The sequence below is a fragment of the Laetiporus sulphureus genome (genome assembly GCF_001632365.1).
Source record: "Laetiporus sulphureus 93-53 unplaced genomic scaffold LAESUscaffold_40, whole genome shotgun sequence".
In the NCBI taxonomy this organism is placed as follows: domain Eukaryota; kingdom Fungi; phylum Basidiomycota; class Agaricomycetes; order Polyporales; family Laetiporaceae; genus Laetiporus; species Laetiporus sulphureus.
The window spans coordinates 263,984-283,059 of record NW_024468549.1 but is presented as its reverse complement, the minus strand read 5'-3'; the positions used below and the strand labels follow the sequence as shown (position 1 = coordinate 283,059).

Below are 19,076 nucleotides of genomic sequence, written 5' to 3'. Positions count from 1 at the left end.
TGGTGAGAGGAATGGAAATGGAAACTCTCAGCCACAGGCGGTTGTTTGGAACGGAAGCCTTTGCACGCGGGGCCAAGCAGGGATAAATAATGGCGCGTGGCACGAGCGCTTAGTCAGCGGGATTGAAAGATCAGCGCTGTTCTTGCTGTCCTACCATCTGCTTTCTTGCTCTCACTCCCACCCACTACTGTTGTTGCCTACTATTTACGATGTCCGAACGTAAAGGTGCGTACATTCTAGCTAGTATAATAGTACATGCAACTAATGGACGGTGCTCGCAGTCTTGAACAAATACTTCCCGCCAGATTTCGATCCGGCTCTCATTCCGCGGAGGAAGCAGCCAAAGAACTCGCAGCAGGTGGTTCGTCTGATGGCCCCTTTCTCTATGTACGTACTGTCTTTGACGTTATTCTCCATATGACCTGACTGATTGGTAATACAGGCGATGTAACACATGCGGTGAATACATCTACAAGGGGAAGAAGTTCAACGCGAGGAAAGAGACTGTCGAGGGAGAGGATTACTATGGCATCAAGATCTTCCGCTTCTACATCAAATGGTACGTCCTGTATGCATAAGTACTACTATATTCTCGCCAACCTTTTGCCCTCAGCACGCTCTGTTCAGCTGAAATCACTTTCAAGACAGACCCGAAGAATACAGACTACGCTGCCGAGCATGGTGCATCACGGAACTTCGAGCCATGGCGGGAGGAGCAGGCCGTGGAGGAGGAGGACCGGCTCGCTAAGCTCGAGGAGGAAGAGAATAACCCGATGAAGGCGCTCGAGAACCGAACAGTCGACTCGAAGCGCGAGATGGACATCCTCGACGCGCTGCAAGACATTCGCGCACGCAATGCCCGCAACGAACGCGTGGGCCAATCTGTCGATCTGATAGAGCGCACCGGGATGGAGGAGATCGAGACGGAGGAAGACAAGGAGCGAAAGCGGCTCGAAGAGGAGGACGAGAAGCTCATAAGAGAGGTGTTCGCGAAGGTCCCTGTGGCTGGTGCGGGCCCATCTTCGAGCCGCTCACCGGAGGGGAGCGCTGCGAATGGCGAAGCGTCGCCGCCGGCGGTGGTGACGTTGAAGCGGAAAGCGGACGGCGTGGAATCGGACGTGCAGAGCTTGCTGCCGGAGGAGGCGCGGGCGTTGATTTCGTCGAAGACCAAGGTGTTCGCGCCGCCGCTGCTGAAGAAGAAGAAGACAGACTTGAAGGGCACGCTAGGGATCAAGATCAACAAGGGGAAGGCAGTGGCGAAGTTTAAAGTTGCTGTATAGATATTTTGTGGATCACTTGATGGACTTTTGTGTATTCTGGACTAACTTATGGTACTGTTCGCGCATCATGATCGCACTTATACATTTGCATCCCTGACGCGAGGTTTTATTTCCCGGCGGAAAAATGGTAGGCGTAGTCTAGCTAACGAAAGGCTATTGTCTACAACAACGGCAAAGTATACGTATGGCGAGATGGCTATTAGTCTGTAGTAGAATGCATGTGTCAGAACTGGTCGTACGTATCAAGTTTGGCAGGTTGTCCGCTCGAGATAATCTGCTGCTGCGCTTTGCTCAATGTTTCCTTCTGTGACATCCGCCTTCATCGCAAGTGTCGGGACTCACGGCCAAGACAAGAATTTTGAGAAAACATTTTCTCCTTCCGTTCAACTTCGGCGTTATTCAATATGCCCCATAATTGAAGGGTTGAAATATCGTCATACGCGATGCGCCTCTGCACGCAAGATGGGTTTGATCATAAGGACTCTCAGGAGACAATATAAAACTCGTTCAAGTTCAAACGGAAACGATATTCCTGTAGAATCGTCGAGTCTGTGACCAGAAAATATCAAGTTTCAGACGACAATAGACCGCGATGCAATCAATTTTCGGAGAAGGCGTTGAGAATTATGATCATTTCTTGCCACACGCATTCTATGAATATGATACAGACATAAGTATGTATGCCATAGAAATATAGATCGAAAGAAAGTGCTGTGGCCTCGATCATCAATTCAATTATTGATGGCGATGATGTCAGTCACACCCTATAGCTTCGAGGCCTATGCCGCATGCTCCATATCTCCACGCGGCGCCGGCGACGACGACACCAGCGACGACGACGACACCAGCATTCTAACCCATCATGGGCAGCCTCGCCTATCTCCAGCCGATTGTCTCAACCGCATTTCGCGCCGTAGCGTACATTTTCCTCGAAGTGGTCAGACTATTCTGCGCAAGCGTCCACTGTTCCCACTGACCCGATGTTCTCCTCCTACAGCTGCCTCATAGTTTGGCGAAACCAATTCTAACAGTGCTTTATCTACTCTATCTAGTACTCTATTTCGTGCAACGTACTCCTCGCAGGGTGTATGCGCCTGTGCCACAATCAGAGCCTGCAAATGGCGAAACCAAGGAGGCAAAGAATGAAGAAACGAATGGAGAGCTTGTTGGGAAGCCTGAGACCATCGTGAGATGATTTACACCACTTCATGAACGACTAAGATGACAAGCTCGGTGCAGCCGTCAAGCACAGACACGGGCATCACTCCGACAATCGTCTTCTCTCTCCTCACTCCATCCCGCAGCTTACGCATCGTAAACCTTCTCATCAACACATTCATCTTTGCTGCATGCGTCGATTTTGTCGCTTACCCATTTTTCGACGATGCCTCCGACGTTATCTACTCACGCATCGGTGCCTTGTACCCTGATGCCGCCAAGGTTGGTGTGCGCTATCCCAGCAGCGACGCAAATGCGACATACCATGAGGTATATATAACATGGAGGCAGGAGATGGATAGCACTGGCATTGACTCATGGAAAGAGGGCTCGGTGGTCAATTTGACTAAAGGGGACGACTGGGTGGGTACGGTAAAGCTGTTTGGGCTCTCGCCCAGTACATCATATGAATGTGTGTCACCCTCTTCTACTTGCCGTTTGAATGCCTCGCTGATAGATCTTGGTCAGATAGGCTCGAAGACCCCAATGGGACCGTGCTCCCTTACCCCGCCTCACCGCTCCACTTCCACACGTTCCCAGACCCGCTCCTGAACAGCGGCTCGCACTTCCGCTTCCTCGCGTCGTCGTGCATGACACCAAACTTCCCATACACGCCCATGCACGGGCGGAGGATCAAGGGTTTCGATTTACTGGCGGAGTACTTGTGGCCGGCGGAGAACATTGCTAATGTGCCACCCAAAGCGACCCCGATTTTAGTGGATACGGATAGTATGGCAGCAGACGAAGCGGAATCTGGCAGCGAGCAGACCGGCAGCTCTCAGCCTGCGACGCCCTCCGAAGGTGTTCCCGAGCCGACATCGGGTGAAACTAACGCGCAGGTGGCAGCGTCGCAGCCTCTGCCGCCGCCTACGGAATTCATGATCTTCATGGGAGATTTTATTTACGCAGATGTGCCGATCTACTGGGGAGACGACAAAGAAGCGTATCGCAGGCTATATAGAAGGAATTATCAGAGTCCGAGCTTCAGAAAGGTGTATGAACGGCTGCGTGAGTGATCCGTTGTCGATCATTTGAGAGTAATTTCTCAAAATGCTACACGACAGCGATGATACATACGTACGACGACCATGAGGTAACGCGCCATCGACTCCCGCGCAAGCCATTACTGACTCCTCGTAGATCATCAACAACTATGCCGGCAAAGCAAATGACAGCAAGCCCCCGTTCCCGAATGCAGACGATGCGTTTGCGTTGTACAACGCTAACGCGAACTACGACAGCTCTGAGGAGGACGCGCACTATTACGAGTTCAGGTACGGCGACGTGGCTTTCTTCGTCATGGACACGCGGCGATACCGCTCGGTCATCGAGGAGACGGACGAGGCAAGTCGGACGATGCTGGGCGACAAGCAGTTGGCGGCACTGCACGACTGGCTCGGGAGGGTGCGCCGGATCCTCTTTGTCACGGACTCGTTGGTGCTTACCGGCATGCCACGATGCAGGTCAACAACACAGCGACATTCAAGTTCATCGTGACCTCGGTGCCGTTCACCTCCCTGTGGACGTACGAAGGACTGTACGACACGTGGGCGGGCTTCGAGCACGAGAAGGCTTCACTCTTGCGCGTGTTCCATACCGTCCCCAACGTCATCCTCCTCTCCGGCGACCGGCACGAGTTCGCCGCAATCGAGTTCACGAGCGCGGATACAGATGCGTACCCGGTGTACGAAGTGTCGACGAGCCCGATGAGCATGTTCTACGTCCCACTCGTGAGGACACTCCGGATGCGCAGCGAGGCCGTGGTGAGCAGGAGGAGGGAGATGAGCAAGGTGGCCGAGAATGGGACAGTGGAGAGTGAAGTTGTGGAGGAGGAGGTGCCGAAGGAGAGGGTGCTGAAGTACATCGCGGAGGGAAACTACAAATGGTGAGCTGGCTTGCCTGGGTGCGTGATTCGAAAGCCGAGGAACTGAATATTTTGTTGTCTGTGTAGGTCGACGATCGAGGTCGACACGAGGGATCCGGATCACCTGAACGTACTTGTGGATATCATGATTGATGGGTCGAAAGCATACAGGTGAGCACTGTTGGATCGAGAGCATGGTATCCTGGCTCATAAACAATCCGCAGCCTGACCGTAGAAGGCGCACCGGTCAAGCTGCAGTCCTCGACGGCGCTCGGGGCGTACGTGCCGCAGACGTTCAAGAGCGTGCTTGACAAGATTGGCCTCAATCCAAGCCGCTGGTTCTGAATTTCATTTCAATGCCTGATATGTGTCATGTATCGAGTACAACCCTGTATCCATGTTATTCTACATGCTGTGCGTCGCTATGATATATTGCTAGGTTATCAAAATCTGCTATTCACTCGACCGTGGTTGCGTAAGCTCAGCTCGTTGTGTTGATCGTTTCTTGTGAGAATCGCTGCTGGATTCGTGCGTAGTGTTCCATCTCGGCTTGGCTCACGCTAGGGATGAGCTCGCTTAGGGCAGCATCGAAGTCTGCATGCGAGACTAGCACTTCCATCTCCGCGGGCGTGGCTAACTCGGCGAGATAGTACTGAGGAGTGAGAGGGTACGGATGAGGCGAGTTTGCAGGTGGGTTGGCATTTAGAATAGCTGATAGAATCAGTCAGCCAGATTCTCACGAAAAGTGGAGATGACCCATACCAATTGCCGCCTCAAGCTCCTCTGCTTTTCTTGCCATTGCCTTTAACAACGCGTCTGCACACAAGGCATAGAAGTCGGCGCCGGTGTAGTGGAATGGACATTGTTCCGCAACGTTCTCGAGGCGAAGGTCAGGGTGGAGGCGGAATTTCCGCGTCAGGGCTTGCAATATATTTAGCTGCGCGACATGCGATTTGCTTATACCGAGGTAGAGCATGCGGTCGAATCTGCAGAAGCCTTCAGCTAGAGTGCTGAAGATAATGTTATCACTGGCGTTACCTTCCCGGTCTGAGCAGTGCGGGATCTAGCAGGTCAGGCCGATTCGTCGCGCCAATGACGAAGACGTCTCCCCCCGCATTACCGCCCGAAAGGCCATCCAGCTCCGCGAGGATCTGGCTGACGATACGATCCATGACGCCGCCCGAGTCGCCGTGACTACCTCGTTTCGGTGCGACAGAGTCCAATTCATCAAAGAAGACGACGCATGGCCGCGCGTCCCGAGCACGCTGGAAGACCCGCCGGACGTTCGCTTCGGACTCGCCGATATACATGTTAAGCAGTTCCGGCCCCTTCACAGAGAAGAAATTGAGTGCGCAGGACGTCGCGACAGCCTTTGCGAGGAGCGTCTTGCCAGTTCCTGGGGGGCCGTAGAGTAAAATACCTAGAATTGCACTCAACGCGCATTCATCGAACTCAGAGACAGCAACAAAACGTACCGGACCGCTTCTTTAGACCGTCGGCAAATAGTTCCGGATGTTCCAGCGGTAGCTGAATGGTATCGAGGATGTCTGCCTTAACATGCGCAAGGCCTCCCACATCGTCCCAGGTCACGGATGGAATCTTCGGAGCACCAATGTTCTCTGAATATGATGCCCTTGATTCGGCCAGCGCAGCATCAAAGTCGGCTGCGACAATTGGAATGCCCGCATTGAATAGATCGATCTCCCTGCGCTTTCTATAGAACAAATCAGGAGCCTGCACAACGGCAGGCAATCAATATATGCTCACGAAGTTCGCATTGCACGCTGCATGGATGCGCTCTGGGCGCGAGAAATCAAGTCTACAAGGTCAGCGGCAACCAAAGCGGCCGTTTGAACTGCTGTTTCCCGTATCGAGACATCAGGTCCGAGGTTGCAATCATGCAGAAGCGCCATCAGAATATCGTATCTTTCGGCCTCTCCAGGCGCCTAAACTGCTGTGAGCATATGAAAAATGATAAATCAAGATTACTTCGTACGTACTTCGAACACGATCTCGTGCTTGAAGCACGACAGGACACGGGGGGGGACCCGCTCGGCATTGCTTGTCGTACTAACCACAATGATAGGGAAGCCGGTCAATCCCCAAGCCTGCTGGAGCGTTGCAATGCAGTCTTGTAAGACATCGCCTACACTCGACTCTACACGGAGTGCAGGTAAATGTTGAGTCAACAGTGTCATAAGTCCACGCAGTTAGATGTTACCTTTGCCAGGTTCTAGGCTTTGAGTGCTCCGCGCAAAGGCATCTATATTTCTTAGCAGTAGGATGCATGGTGAGCACGATGCAGCTCTCTCAAACCGAGCCCGGAGTGTGCCTTCGGTCTTGACGTCGTTCTCGCCCAGGACATCGTAGCAATTGACCTAGTAAGCATCTCGTCATCGAGTCTCTCTTTTGACAGAGAAAACAGCCCACTTCAAAGATATGCATGCCAAGACGCTGTGCCACCGCTGTCGCGACGGTGCGCTTCCCGACTCCATTTGACCCTTTAAGCACGATAGACAACTGGAGCTGGTAGTCCACGGCATGCCTATTCAGAGCTGCGGAAGACAACGCGAGCAGCTTCCCAAACGCGCTGTCAGGATCCAAGAGAGTCGATACAGGATGTCGCGATCGCGAGAACGTATTAGGCTTCTCTGCTCAGGCATCGATGTCAGAAACGAGAGATAATTGCTTTGAGATCGCAAAGATTCACCTATCGAGAGATATTGCGACACGTCAGGCACCCTGGAATACTCAACACCTGTCTGGATCATGCGCGTCTGGGTGGGATCTACCCAGCATCCAAGCTCGCCCATCGTGGATCCGAGATACATATCCGGCGAGGATGCCTCCGCGTTCGTGACGATGTTATGTTCCAGATTTGTCACCACAAAGTATATGACCTCATTCACATTCTCGGACCTTGACAACGCCTTGTTAACTGAAACGCTCGAAATACATGCGACGCAGGGAACTAACTCGTAGTCGTATCCACCCATCTCGCCCTCATCGTCCCCTCCCATTTGAATAGCATGATCCGTGTCGATCGTGACGGCGATCACATCTCCTTTCTTCACTAAACGCGTAGTCTCCTCGAAATAGGCTTGTAGCGCACGAAGGAAAAGACTCTGGTACGTGCGATCGGTGGACAGGAAGGATGCAATGCGGGCGATCGTGACGCTCCGCGCCGTTGGTATCGCTGGCCGGAGAGATCCAAATGGGCTGGAGCGGAGGCACATAAAAGGGGTATCGAGACTCGAGGCCCCTCCTGCGATATTGTGCAGGAGTTGAGGTGAGAGCGTTGCGGTTCCACTGATGAACAATTAACGGATAGCTGGCCCAGATGCGTTTCGTAGCTTACTTACGGTTTGGCTTCAATACTGTCCGCGGCGCACACTCTGACCAACCGGTATGATGTGCTGCCCTTTGAGCGGACGACAGCCTTAAAAATGGTCAGCGGTCGAAGTCACTGTTATCATGAGTTGTCTTACCCAATCTCCGTTCAAAATGCCTATATGACTTAAATCAGGCGTGCTTACGTAGATTGTACAATCGTCTTGTTCGAGAGAAATTGGCTCCGGAAGCGGCTTGGCAGAACATGCCCACTCAGGCAACTGAATTTTCGGCCTATCCTTTGTCTCTACATTTGCTTGATCACCGTTTGTGAGAGGCCCACCACCGGTGACGCGATAATGTGAGAGCGAAGCGAGGTCAGGCATAGACTGCAGTACGGAACCAGCCAGGAACGACTCGTCAATCTCAAGCTCCTCCTCTCTAGATGTGGTTGATGAAGTATCTGAGATACCATCAACTCCATTGGAAGAGGCAAGAGGCAGGTTCAAGGGAAGTGCGGGCTGTGTGGCTAGAGTGACATAGAATCGAGTGAAGCCTTTCTCTGCACAGCCCTGCAGCACAGGCGCGACCATCACCAGCTGGTACATGTATGCGTCCCCCTGAGAGCCTTCTCCGTCGACCAAAGCAGAATCGTCACGAGGCACAGAGTATATGGAGCCTTGACGGAGGATAGCCTGCTTGTCCAGAAGTCGCGCCTCCAGAGCAGCCTTGTTCAGCTCTGCGAACGTGTACGCATCGTCAGAAAGTGCCGCAACAATGACTTCAGTTAGCGCTACAGGCCTGACGGCGGTGATATGGTGCGTCGGTGTATCGGCTGCGTTAACGTCGTTGTTGGTGAATACCTGGGGGAACTCGTGGAGCCATCGTGGAGGGATTGCGCAACGGCTAACCTTGATGTGTATTGGAGTCAAAATGTCATACACAGAGAAATGACACGAAAAACGTACGTCCTCACTCAGTGAGACCCAGCATACAAATGAATGCAGCGGCGACTCGTTATAGGACACATGGGGCGCAATTCGCGTAACAGAGACCGCCAGAGCACCAGCACCGCGATGCGACGAGGACAATTTCTCCCAAATACTCCTCGGAACGAGAAGAATGTCGTTGTCGTCGCCAGGATCGCTGAGAGAAAATGAACAGGGCACCACCTGTGGCCGGCCAAAGAGATAGTCCATAGCAATCGAGCGTGGGAAACCCGCCGTCAATCTCCCGCCACAAAATTAACGTAGGGCGCCTACAACTTCGACGTGCTCCTCAGCATACCTCGGCGCCGAAGGTCAGAATTCACGACCGTATCGCCCAAGGAATCAAGCCTTGCCTAAGATTGAATAAATGAGCCGCGGTGGACGAGGAGGATTCGGTGGGCGGGGAGGAGGTGAGTCGCGTCGCTCGTTCTGCTTGGGCTGGTTCGATGTTTCTCCAGGGCGTGGCGGCGGACGGGGCGGATACATGCAGCGGGATGCAGGTCCTCCTGATACAGTGCTCGGTATGTTCCTACATTTTCCAACTCGCACGTGCAGGCCCCTTGCTGACCGCTACACGCATACGGCAGAGATGGGCTCGTTCGTACATGCCGTCGAGGACGAGATGCTCTGCCAGTCCGTCATGCCCGACAAGGTGCCGTACTTCAACGCGCCGATATATCTTCAAAACAAGTCCGCCATCGGCAAGGTCGATGAGATTCTCGGCCCGATCAATGAGGTCTACTTTTCCGTCAAGATGGACCATGGCATGGTTGCAAGTAGCTTCAAAAATGGGGACAAGGTGTATATCGCAGGTGACAAGCTACTGCCTGTTGAGAGGTTCTTGCCCAAACCTAAAGCCGCGGGAGGTATGTGCTGCACAACGTCGCAAATTTTTTTTCGCTCATCTGAGACGATCTGTACAGGTGTTACAAGTGTGTCTACGCGCTCTCATCTCATATGCTCGCTACTGAAAACTTTTTCCTTCATCGATCAGAACGAGGCCGTGGTGCGGGGCGTGGTGCGGCTGGTGGAAGGGGGCGAGGGGTACCAGGACGAGGCGGGTTTCGCGGTGGCCCGCGCGGTGCCTCACGAGGAGGTTATGGTGGAGGAGGTTATGGTGGAGGGGGTTATGGTGGTGCACGGGGCGGCTCACGGGGCACATCAAGAGGACGTGGGTTCGGCGGCGGAGGCAGAGGAGGCCGCGGTGGTTTTCGGGGATCGTAGATGTCTGTACTTTATCGACTTTTCCTCTTTGCCTCTCATTCAGCCATCTTGCTCTCGATGTATGGTCAATGCTTGTGCCATATCGGTTCTATTGGGATAAGGCTGCGGTTCGATGTGTCACGGCTTCAATGTTTTTACCGTGGCAGCTACATCCTGTACTCTCTCGGAGCGTTCCAGTTGTAGAGGCACAGACTAGTAGAAGACATGAATGAGTACACGTGAGTGAAAAGTGCTGGAAACGCCCCACTTGGTTAAGCTCGTCGGTTATGGCATTCAACTTCAGCGTAATCTGCTCTATATTCTCATAAGCATCAGGAGGCACTGCAGCACTGTTAGCAAACAATGGACGTGAAGGTCAATGCACGTACAGTCATTGTACAGCGGAACGGTGTCCCCATCCCCGTCCCCTTCAGCAGCCAATTCCTCATCGACCGCACGCTGCCGGTTGAGAAGCTCTTCCAAGAGCCTTTCGACCTCGACTGGATGCTTTTGCCGCCTCGCAGCGAGCTCCTTATCCCATTTCAGGCTTTGCTCTGAGAGCGCCCAAATGTGCCTGTCGAAGCCCTCATCGAACGGCTCTTCCTCTACGAATGAGGGTTGTTTAGAGATAAATCAATGCGGAGCGAAAGATGAAGAAGTGCTGACCCTCTTCGTCGACGTCAACGTCCTCGGCGTTCCGTCCGTTGACGCGGATATTGGGGCGGGTCTTCTCAAACGTCCTGTCGACGAACTGCAAACGACGCGTCAGCATCCGACCACCAATATCGCGAACAATAGCATGCCTGTTTTAGATGCTGTGCGATGAGCCCTCTTTCTTCGCTCGGCCCGCCTTGGGCGAGCTCCTCGTCGAGGATCGCCATCGCAGCGCGTGTGTAGTTTGCCTTGATGCGCTGCCAGTCTTGCACGGTGTCGACAGAAATGCGAGATATGTCTTCTCTTTGGTCATCCATGGTGCGGTGAGGCTCAGAGAGACGTGGCGTGACAAGACAAGAGGTATCCAGTGGAACACGTTCTGAACTTGAAGTCTTGAACGTGGCGGGAACGCGTATATACACGTGATATGCGCGCAACTTAAGCATTAGACCAAGAGGCGCGCAATAATCGGATTTTAGACATAGGGTCAGAAAACTCCGATAAGAGCCCTTTTACCCCCCCGTGGAAACGTCACATGATACCAATTTATGGCGCATCATTCCGCATTCGGCACAGTGCTAATTAATCTAATAATCGTTCCGTCTTCTCTTACAAGATCGAGCTTTGCGAGCACCCTTCGCTCGGCATTCATCTGTGAAGAACAAACATTCAAAGTCATACTAGACTGCAAAAGGGATTGGCGCTAGGCTAGAAACGACAGAGTAATTTATCGTCCTTGTATGTAGACTTTTTGCATGGCAGAATGGCGCGAAGAATTTGTGACAAGTGTGACACACGTTACAAAGTGATGTGACATGTCACGCATAACCGTCACTGCACGTCTTTCAAGCTGTTTTGCACCTGAGTAGTTGCACTCGAGAAGCGCCGGGTGTCGCCGGCAGCAGACCTTGCGACAGACTTGACGATAACAAAGTATGTAATAGCTAAATCATGTGCGTTAAAGTCGCATAGGAGGTCGCACTGAAAGGCCGCGAAGGCTGACGTCGGCGAACGAAAAAGGCAAAACAATGCACCAAAATCTGCGTTACATTTGTGCCCTGGGAGAAACCTTGCTGTCGCAAGGTAATATGTGATTGAAGACATCATAGAGACATCTACAACACGCCATGAAGGTCTTTCTAGTCTGGTAATGCTTTAATAGGCCCCCAAGAAAACTCAGCTAAGTCCCAAGAAAACTCGGTTAAGGACCCTCCAGACCCCCCCCCCCCCCCCCCTCCCCCGGTCTTGGCACCTGCCGGTGTCCGCCTCTTGCATCAGACCACGTTAATTAGGCTGGATGGACTGAACGAATCATCATTGTAAGGCATTTGTTCGGCAGACGATACACGCTGGACCGTTGCACTGAGGCTGGCGATCGTACGTCTCATCATTCCCACTACGACAGTAAGGGGTCTTGTCGATTTGAAGCTCACAAGGCTCTCCAGGATCCCCCGATTATCCCTATGAGAGGCCGGTCGGCCGTCCGGACATGAACAGACACTTATGAGGCCGTAGGCCAGTCCGCAATCCGGACAAAATGACCCCCCAGTGTCCGAAAGGCCTGTCAAAATGTCCAGACATTTTCCCCGTATATTCAGATAGGCCAGTCCGGCATCCGGACATGGAACAAAGGGAAGGTAGTAGCATTTTACTTCAAGCCACAAAACAAACATGTACAAATAAAATTGAACAGGTGGGCCTCCGAAATGGCCAGTCACAATGTCCAGACAGAAATTTCAGGTCCCGGAGGCTGGACAGCTATCCGGACATGAACTCCGGAGAAGGTTGTCCGGACAGGAAGTCCAAAAATCAGTGATTTTTGGACCGGCCTCCTGCATAGGGATAATCGGGGGTCCTGGCTCTCCGCGAAAATTAGCGATCGGGGGATCACGTCTGCCCTGAAGTGATCGCTCCATCGCTCGTCATGTCTCGTGATCTCCTTCTCCTGGCTGCAAGCACACAAATCATCTAAATGCTAAGGTGATGACTGCTTCAAATGATATCAAAAACTGACAAGCCCTTTCACGTCACCCCTACCTGCAGAAATGTTTCTTTTGGAGACAAAGCCGGATCAATAAAGCACAAATCTTATTACGAGACGGCCGCTGTATAGTTCGTGAAGCGCCGACTAAGCGCCCGTACATAGCAAATTTCTAGCACGATAACCGTGAACCGAAACGACTTAAAAAAGACTTCAGCCCTTTCTCGGGCATCCTTACCCTGGCAAACTAATTTATTTCGTGGCAAATAATGGATATGAAGCGTTATTGCGTGTACACCCATATCAAACAGAATATGAAGTGCCGGCTACAGAATTCGTGACCATCGTGTGATCGCACTCGTCGTAGTGGGCGCTGCCGGCACCGGCCCTACCACCTTATGCGCCAGTAGGGAGTGCCAACCGAGCCATATATGTAGCAAATATTGTTGACAGTACCCTCGAGTATGACATCAACCCCCAAACAGGCTGATGTGATACAAGGACAGTCCCTGGTGTTGGAGGAGTTGGGAAAGAGAGCTCGATGATGAACTGATTGGAGAGAGATATTGGGATGTTCAAATGTAGAATATGATATATAAATACATTGAGATGAGCAACATTGAACGCCCGGGCACGACATGACATGACAAGAGAATACAAAGTGGCAAGGGTGGTCGAGTCAAGCCAGCATTAAACAGATAGTCAGATAGTCAGCCTTCCCACTTCGTCTGCATGTTGATCATCAGAGTTATGTGGGGAAAGCATAGGAGAGTGCGACGCACCTCCGGATGAGCTTTGAAATGTTCGTACTGTTCACCGTTAAAGAAGCTAATCTCTGTCTCGTTCTCTGTGGGAGCAGATAAATTAACGCAGGCCTGATTGAATTGGGCCGTAACGCGACGAGAGGAGCTTGCTCCAAGGACAACCCGAACTCACCAAGTCCGCAATCGGCGAGTGTCTTGAGGTCATCGTTCAGTATCCACTCGTCGTGATCGAGGTTAATGATCAGATTTGATGTCTAGGTTAAAATGAGTTGAGCAGAACGAAGACGGAAACGCTTCATTTTCGTACCTTAGCGCCGTGTGCCTTCGTGTAGAGCTTCAAGGTATCTATCACAGCAGATGTGGGCACCCCGTATTCCTTTAGGTGAGATTGTTACAAACTGAGAACGGTGCTACGGTAGGGTTTCCACCCGGGTTGTGTCTGAACGGCTGAAAAGTAACTAGCTCACAGCAACAAACAGATAACGGAGGATCAAGTGCATGAATACCTTGTCGGGCCATCGCCTTCAACTCGCCGACAGTTACCTTCTCGAGGTTGACATTATGAAGGACGAGGCTCTTCTCGGTACGGAATTCGAAGGACTTGATGATGCGTACAGTCAGCGTAGCGGAAGTCTTTGGCACGGCGAGGTTGACTGGAATATCTGGATCGCCAACCGATGACATGTCAGCAGGAGTACTAAGGAGCGGAGCGGATTCTGGGCAGAGGAGGATAGCGAGCGTAAAAGGATGCCACATTTCTAGCGCTCGAGCTTGGACGCGTCCAAAAGTTTCACACACCGCAGACATGAAGCGTTTTGCACACGTGGCAAATGCTTAGCAAATGTCGACAGGTTTTTTGTCTTTGTGATCTCAATTTGCTATGGTTCCTTCCTACATTCCATATTAAGTGTTTGCATATAATATGTTGGAGGCAGAAATTTAAAATCATATATTTCAAGAAATGACACCATTTTCAAACTCATCAAATAAATTTAAAAACTGAGTGCTGTTGAATGTAATCATACATTTTTGAATTCCAAACCATCACATGTATAAAATACCCAGTAGCAGACGAAGGTGTAATTATGCCTACATTCTACTTCCCTACTGAAGTCATTCTAACCAAGATTACTAGAATGAAAGTCATTCGTAATTACACCTTCATCTGCTACTGGGTATTTTATACATGTGATGGTTTGGAATTAAAAAATGTATGATTACATTCAACAGCACTCAAATTCTAAATGTATTTGGTGAGTTTGAAAATGGTGTCATTTCATGATTTAAATTTCTGCCTCCAACATATTATATGCAAATACTTAATACAGAATGTGGGAAGGAACCATAGCAAATTGAGATCACAAAGGCAAAAAAACTTGTTGACATTTGCTAAGCATTTGCCACGTGTGCAAATCGCTTCATGTCTGCGGTGACAGGGGGCATGAGGCCATGATTCCACCGGGATCATTTTGAAAACATTGCGATCACAGTCCAAATGTAACTAAAGATGTTTTCGCTGTAGGCATTTAAAATACATTTTAAATGACCTAACAACTATCATTGAGAAAGTATTCTGATAATATTCAAAATGATTCTCCATTGAGAGCATGATGTTGCTACTGCTAGCATTCAAGCAAAATTCTGAAAACATTACATATAATCCCCACTTGCTGATTTTGAATGAGCTTCAAGTAAAACCGTGATGTGTTCAAGATGTTCCTGCTGGGATCATTGTGATCACATGGATGTCATGCCCAAATATGGTATACAAATAGTCATATTTGGGCATAACTGATGTGTTCAGGATGATTCCACATGGAATATGCTGAACACATTTCTCTTTCATTGTGACCCCACACGAGCATCGTTCAAAATGTATGATCAGGCATCATGTGTAATGGTTTCAAACTGCTGCTTGAATTCTGGCAGTAGCAACATCATGCTCTCAATGGAGAATCATTTGGAATATTATCAGAATACTTTCTCAATGATAGTTGTTAGGTCATTTAAAATGTATTTTAAATGCCTACAGCGGAAACATCTTTAGTTACATTTGGACTGTGATCGCAATGTTTTCAAAATGATCCCGGTGGAATCATGGCCTCATGCCCCCTGTGTTTCTCTCTTTTCGCCGTCTCCCTCGTCCTCAGCACTGCGCGCGGCCCTTGACCGCGACGCTGAATGCCTGTGACGAATGCACTGAACTTTGAAATTTGAACGTCTGAGCCACCACGAACGGGCTTTGAAGACCATGCGGTCAGTCGACCGCAGTGGAAGCAGCCCTCGAAGCCCCACTTGCAGCTCAGCTCGCCGGTGAACTCTACTGTCCCTTCGTGTGTAACATATGACTGGTACTACCGAAGATCTCCCGCTCGTCCCAGCAGCCTAGCATATATATACTTCAGCGTGCAGTCTCACAGACCTGTTCGGCTCTTTCCCTCTTGCCTGGACGTGAACGAACCTCGTCATGACCTCCATGTCTCGCTCATTCCTCGACGCGTCTATCCCTGAGCTTGTTAACAAGCTATCCACGGACGAGAAGATTGCTCTGCTTGGTGCGCCCAACTGGTGGAACACACATGCTGTTGAGCGGCTGGAAATCCCTGCCATTCGCATGAGCGACGGACCGAATGTACTGCACCTCTCATATACATATGCTGCCTGTCTATTCTAATCGTGTGTCTTGTCGAAGGGTGTCAGAGGTTCCTCCCATTTCGTGTCCACGCCTGCGCAGTGTATTCCTGTATGTGTTGGAACTATAATGTCTATGAATACGCCTTACCCGTATGATTCCCCTAGTGTGCTACGTCCATGGCTGCTACCTTCGACACAGAACTGATTCACCAAGTCGGAGTATTCTTGGCGGAAGAGACGAAGATCAAGTCTTCCGTGATTCTCCTCGCGCCTACGTGCAATATCCAACGAAACCCATTGGGAGGACGTGCCTTCGAGTCTTTCTCGGAGGACCCTTATCTTTCTGGTATGTGGACCTGAATATCGTTGATATACGTTCTCATCTACACGCAAATTTTAAAAACCGTAGGCACACTCGCCGCTGCATATGTCAATGGCCTGCAATCCAAAGGCGTCGCCTCGACCATCAAGCACTTTGTAGCCAATGACCAGGAGCATGAACGAACGGCCGCCAATTCAGTAGTCTCCGACCGTGCCCTTCGAGAGATTTATCTATATCCGTGAGCTAGTTGCTTCTAAGCTCTGGACGAATGCGGCCCGCTAATCTGCCGATTCAGCTTTATGCTGGCTCAAAAACACGCTCGCCCATGGTCTTTTATGACTTCGTCAGTCGTTGACCCTCTGCTGCCGCTGTGCGCCTGACGCCTGACGCTCCTCTTTTAGCTACGGACGCATTGGTGGAGTACATTGCTCTGAGAATCCTACTCTCTTGCACGACATCTTGCGTGAGGAATGGGATTTCGATGGTCTGGTCATGAGTGACTGGTGACTTCGCTTACATATACTATCCAATGCATGCTCACCCCTCCCCACAGGTTTGGCACGTACAGCGTCGATCTCGCGATCAACGCTGAACTTGACCTCGAAATGCCCGGACCTCCGCGCTGGCGCACGCTCACGCTCGTGAACCACATGCTCTCCTCGCAGAAGGTTTTACCCGTCACCCTCAATGAGCGCGTCGGAACGCTGCTCGCGTTCGTGCAGCGCCAGGCGCGGCGGAATACTCAGATCGTGTACGGCGACGGGAAGGAGCGCACGAGGGACACGCCTGAGGGACGGGCATTTTGCAGAAAGTTGGCAGCAGAGGGGATGGTGGTACTGAGGAATGAGAGCCGTGTTTTGCCAATAATGCCCGGGAAGGTGAAGAAGGTGGCATTGATTGGGCCGAATATGAAGGAGAGGGTAATCTCCGGTGGGGGTTCGGCTGCGCTAAAAGCGAGCTATGTCATTTCGCCATATGAAGGTATTTTGGCGAACGCCCCCAACGGACTAGAGTTCGAGTATGCAGTAGGGTGCTACGGTAAGCCATGCACATGATAGATTTGCACCTACTGTCTAACGCTCTCATTTGTCAAACTTGACAGCGTTCAAATACAGGCCTACCCTCGAGCGGTACCTGACCACGATGTCCGGCGAGCCCGGCTGGACGTGCATGTTCTACAACCACGACGCGCAGGGTAGCCCTACCGGCGCACCCGTTGCCGAGTTTACGCTTAACGACACACGCGTCAAGTTGAACGACTTCTTGCCTGAGGGGCTCACGCCGACGTGGACACTCCGCCTGCATGGACGGCTTACAGTGAATAAAACGGCGACATACGAGCTTGGGGTGACAGTCGCGGGGAGGGCCAAGCTGTGGATCGACGGGACGCTGGTAGTGGATAACTGGACGAAGCAGACGCCCGGGGATTTTTTCTATGGGTACCTACTGCTGGGTTCATATGTTGCAAGTTGACTAAGCTAATGGTGGCGTGCAGGCAGGGCACTATTGAGGAGCTAGGATTGGTTGACCTGGTTGCGGGCAAAGCTGCGGAAATTTCGGTCGAGTATACAAATACGAAGCCGCCGGAGGGCGCAGAAGCTGACAATTCTCAGCCAGCATTGATGAGAGGCGTGGTATGTATCTAACTATTAGCGGTTTCGCACTGGCAGCCGTGTTCACGGATCATCGTAGCGCATTGGCGGCTGCGAAAAGATCGAATCCGACGAAGCAATGGAAGCGGCGGTCAAGCTGGCCGCGTCCTCGGATGCGGTGATCCTCGTTGCAGGCTTATCCCCCGATTGGGAAAGCGAAGGATTCGATAGACCGACGTTGGATATGCCTGGGCGAACGAACGAGCTGATCGCGCGTGTGGGCAAGGCCAATCCCAATACAGTTGTCTGCGTGCAAGCTGTGAGTTACTCCCCAATTTTGCGTGAGCTGTGTTTGAGGCAAATGCGCTACAGGGTTCTGCGGTGTCGATGCCCTGGGTGAAGGACGTGAATGGCACCATCCAAGCGTGGTATTCGGGAAATGAGGTCGGGAACGCACTCGCGGACGTGTTATTCGGCGCCATCAATCCGAGCGGTCGCCTGCCGCTCACGCTGCCTGTGCGCGAGCAGGACATCCCGGCCTACCTGAACATGCGCAGCGAACACGGACAAATACACTACCGCGAGGACGTGTTTGTGGGATATAAATTTTACCAGGCGAGGGGCGTCGAGGCGCTATTTCCGTTTGGGTGCGTGGCCCGTTCAGAGTTCAATTAATGCGAGCGGAGGGCTGATTTGGTTTCCTCTGGATAGTTTTGGATTGTCGTATACGACATTCAGCTTTTCGGACCTCTCGATAACAGATCCGAGCTCGCATGATGCGGCAATGGACGTCGACGTGTTTGTGACGGTTAAGAACGACGGACCGCGTGCTGGGTCGGAAGTTGTGCAGGTGTACATTTCGCTGCCGGACACAGGCATCACCATGCCCAAGCTGCAGCTGCGGGGCTTTGCAAAGGCTTGCGATGTCGCGTCCGGGCGCTCGAAACGTGTGAGGGTGCAGTTGGATAAGTATGCGGTGTCATTCTGGGATGAGCGGGAACATGCGTGGAGTGCACGGGCGGGGACTTACGGGATCCTTGTTGGGAAGAGCAGTGAGGAGATAGTGCTGAGTGGGTCGTTTGAGCTGAAGGAGAGCTTCCTGTGGAGCGGGTTGTAGGTGGTATCCAGGTTACATATTGAAGTCTGCATGATATATATGCATTACATCGGAAGTAAAATATGCTGAATTCATGATAAATGTTCGTGTGCCCGACACATGATCGTCATTGATTCAACGGCACTTTG

General features: G+C 51.5%; 7 protein-coding genes across 7 annotated transcripts; 4 read left to right on the top strand and 3 right to left on the bottom strand.

Moving 5' to 3' along the window:
* Window positions 1-155: 155 nt before the first annotated feature.
* Window positions 156-1,544, top strand: LAESUDRAFT_751658 (DUF572-domain-containing protein). The gene is made up of 4 exons (XM_040911678.1): window positions 156-225; window positions 282-387; window positions 443-559; window positions 614-1,544. Exons 1-4 carry the CDS (start codon window positions 210-212, stop codon window positions 1,278-1,280), a joined length of 906 nt encoding a protein of 301 aa, XP_040761165.1. The 5' UTR covers window positions 156-209; the 3' UTR covers window positions 1,281-1,544.
* A 957-nt stretch (window positions 1,545-2,501) lies between these two features.
* LAESUDRAFT_659785 (uncharacterized protein) lies at window positions 2,502-4,707 on the top strand (the record flags this gene model as incomplete). Its single annotated transcript, XM_040904828.1, has 7 exons — window positions 2,502-2,910; window positions 2,967-3,506; window positions 3,563-3,591; window positions 3,639-3,902; window positions 3,962-4,383; window positions 4,450-4,533; window positions 4,587-4,707. 7 exons carry the CDS (start codon window positions 2,502-2,504, stop codon window positions 4,705-4,707), a joined length of 1,869 nt encoding a protein of 622 aa, XP_040761164.1.
* A 136-nt stretch (window positions 4,708-4,843) lies between these two features.
* On the bottom strand, window positions 4,844-8,891 carry LAESUDRAFT_761999 (AAA-domain-containing protein; the record flags this gene model as incomplete). Its single annotated transcript, XM_040913010.1, has 13 exons — window positions 4,844-5,073; window positions 5,125-5,348; window positions 5,401-5,782; window positions 5,838-6,076; window positions 6,130-6,308; window positions 6,363-6,520; window positions 6,584-6,740; window positions 6,793-7,013; window positions 7,073-7,281; window positions 7,339-7,671; window positions 7,725-7,801; window positions 7,851-8,603; window positions 8,661-8,891. 13 exons carry the CDS (start codon window positions 8,889-8,891, stop codon window positions 4,844-4,846), a joined length of 3,393 nt encoding a protein of 1,130 aa, XP_040761163.1.
* Window positions 8,892-9,048: 157 nt separating this feature from the next.
* LAESUDRAFT_738284 (Gar1-domain-containing protein) lies at window positions 9,049-9,905 on the top strand (the record flags this gene model as incomplete). The annotated part of the gene is made up of 4 exons (XM_040910876.1): window positions 9,049-9,091; window positions 9,140-9,202; window positions 9,269-9,547; window positions 9,676-9,905. The coding sequence occupies 4 exons, from the start codon at window positions 9,049-9,051 to the stop codon at window positions 9,903-9,905; spliced, it is 615 nt and encodes a 204-aa protein (XP_040761162.1).
* Window positions 9,906-10,022: 117 nt separating this feature from the next.
* On the bottom strand, window positions 10,023-10,855 carry LAESUDRAFT_738283 (uncharacterized protein; the record flags this gene model as incomplete). The annotated part of the gene is made up of 5 exons (XM_040910875.1): window positions 10,023-10,097; window positions 10,153-10,226; window positions 10,274-10,489; window positions 10,551-10,635; window positions 10,688-10,855. 5 exons carry the CDS (start codon window positions 10,853-10,855, stop codon window positions 10,023-10,025), a joined length of 618 nt encoding a protein of 205 aa, XP_040761161.1.
* A 2,099-nt stretch (window positions 10,856-12,954) lies between these two features.
* Window positions 12,955-14,033, bottom strand: LAESUDRAFT_729226 (uncharacterized protein). The gene is made up of 6 exons (XM_040909601.1): window positions 13,790-14,033; window positions 13,683-13,730; window positions 13,591-13,628; window positions 13,456-13,537; window positions 13,302-13,366; window positions 12,955-13,247 (listed from the first exon to the last, which is right to left on the bottom strand). Exons 1-6 carry the CDS (start codon window positions 13,965-13,967, stop codon window positions 13,230-13,232), a joined length of 429 nt encoding a protein of 142 aa, XP_040761160.1. The 5' UTR covers window positions 13,968-14,033; the 3' UTR covers window positions 12,955-13,229.
* A 1,389-nt stretch (window positions 14,034-15,422) lies between these two features.
* Window positions 15,423-19,045, top strand: LAESUDRAFT_729223 (glycoside hydrolase family 3 protein). The gene is made up of 12 exons (XM_040909600.1): window positions 15,423-15,915; window positions 15,976-16,026; window positions 16,083-16,263; window positions 16,327-16,477; window positions 16,535-16,582; window positions 16,641-16,742; window positions 16,793-17,277; window positions 17,342-17,678; window positions 17,735-17,873; window positions 17,932-18,150; window positions 18,204-18,478; window positions 18,543-19,045. Exons 1-12 carry the CDS (start codon window positions 15,760-15,762, stop codon window positions 18,946-18,948), a joined length of 2,550 nt encoding a protein of 849 aa, XP_040761159.1. The 5' UTR covers window positions 15,423-15,759; the 3' UTR covers window positions 18,949-19,045.
* Window positions 19,046-19,076: the final 31 nt, after the last annotated feature.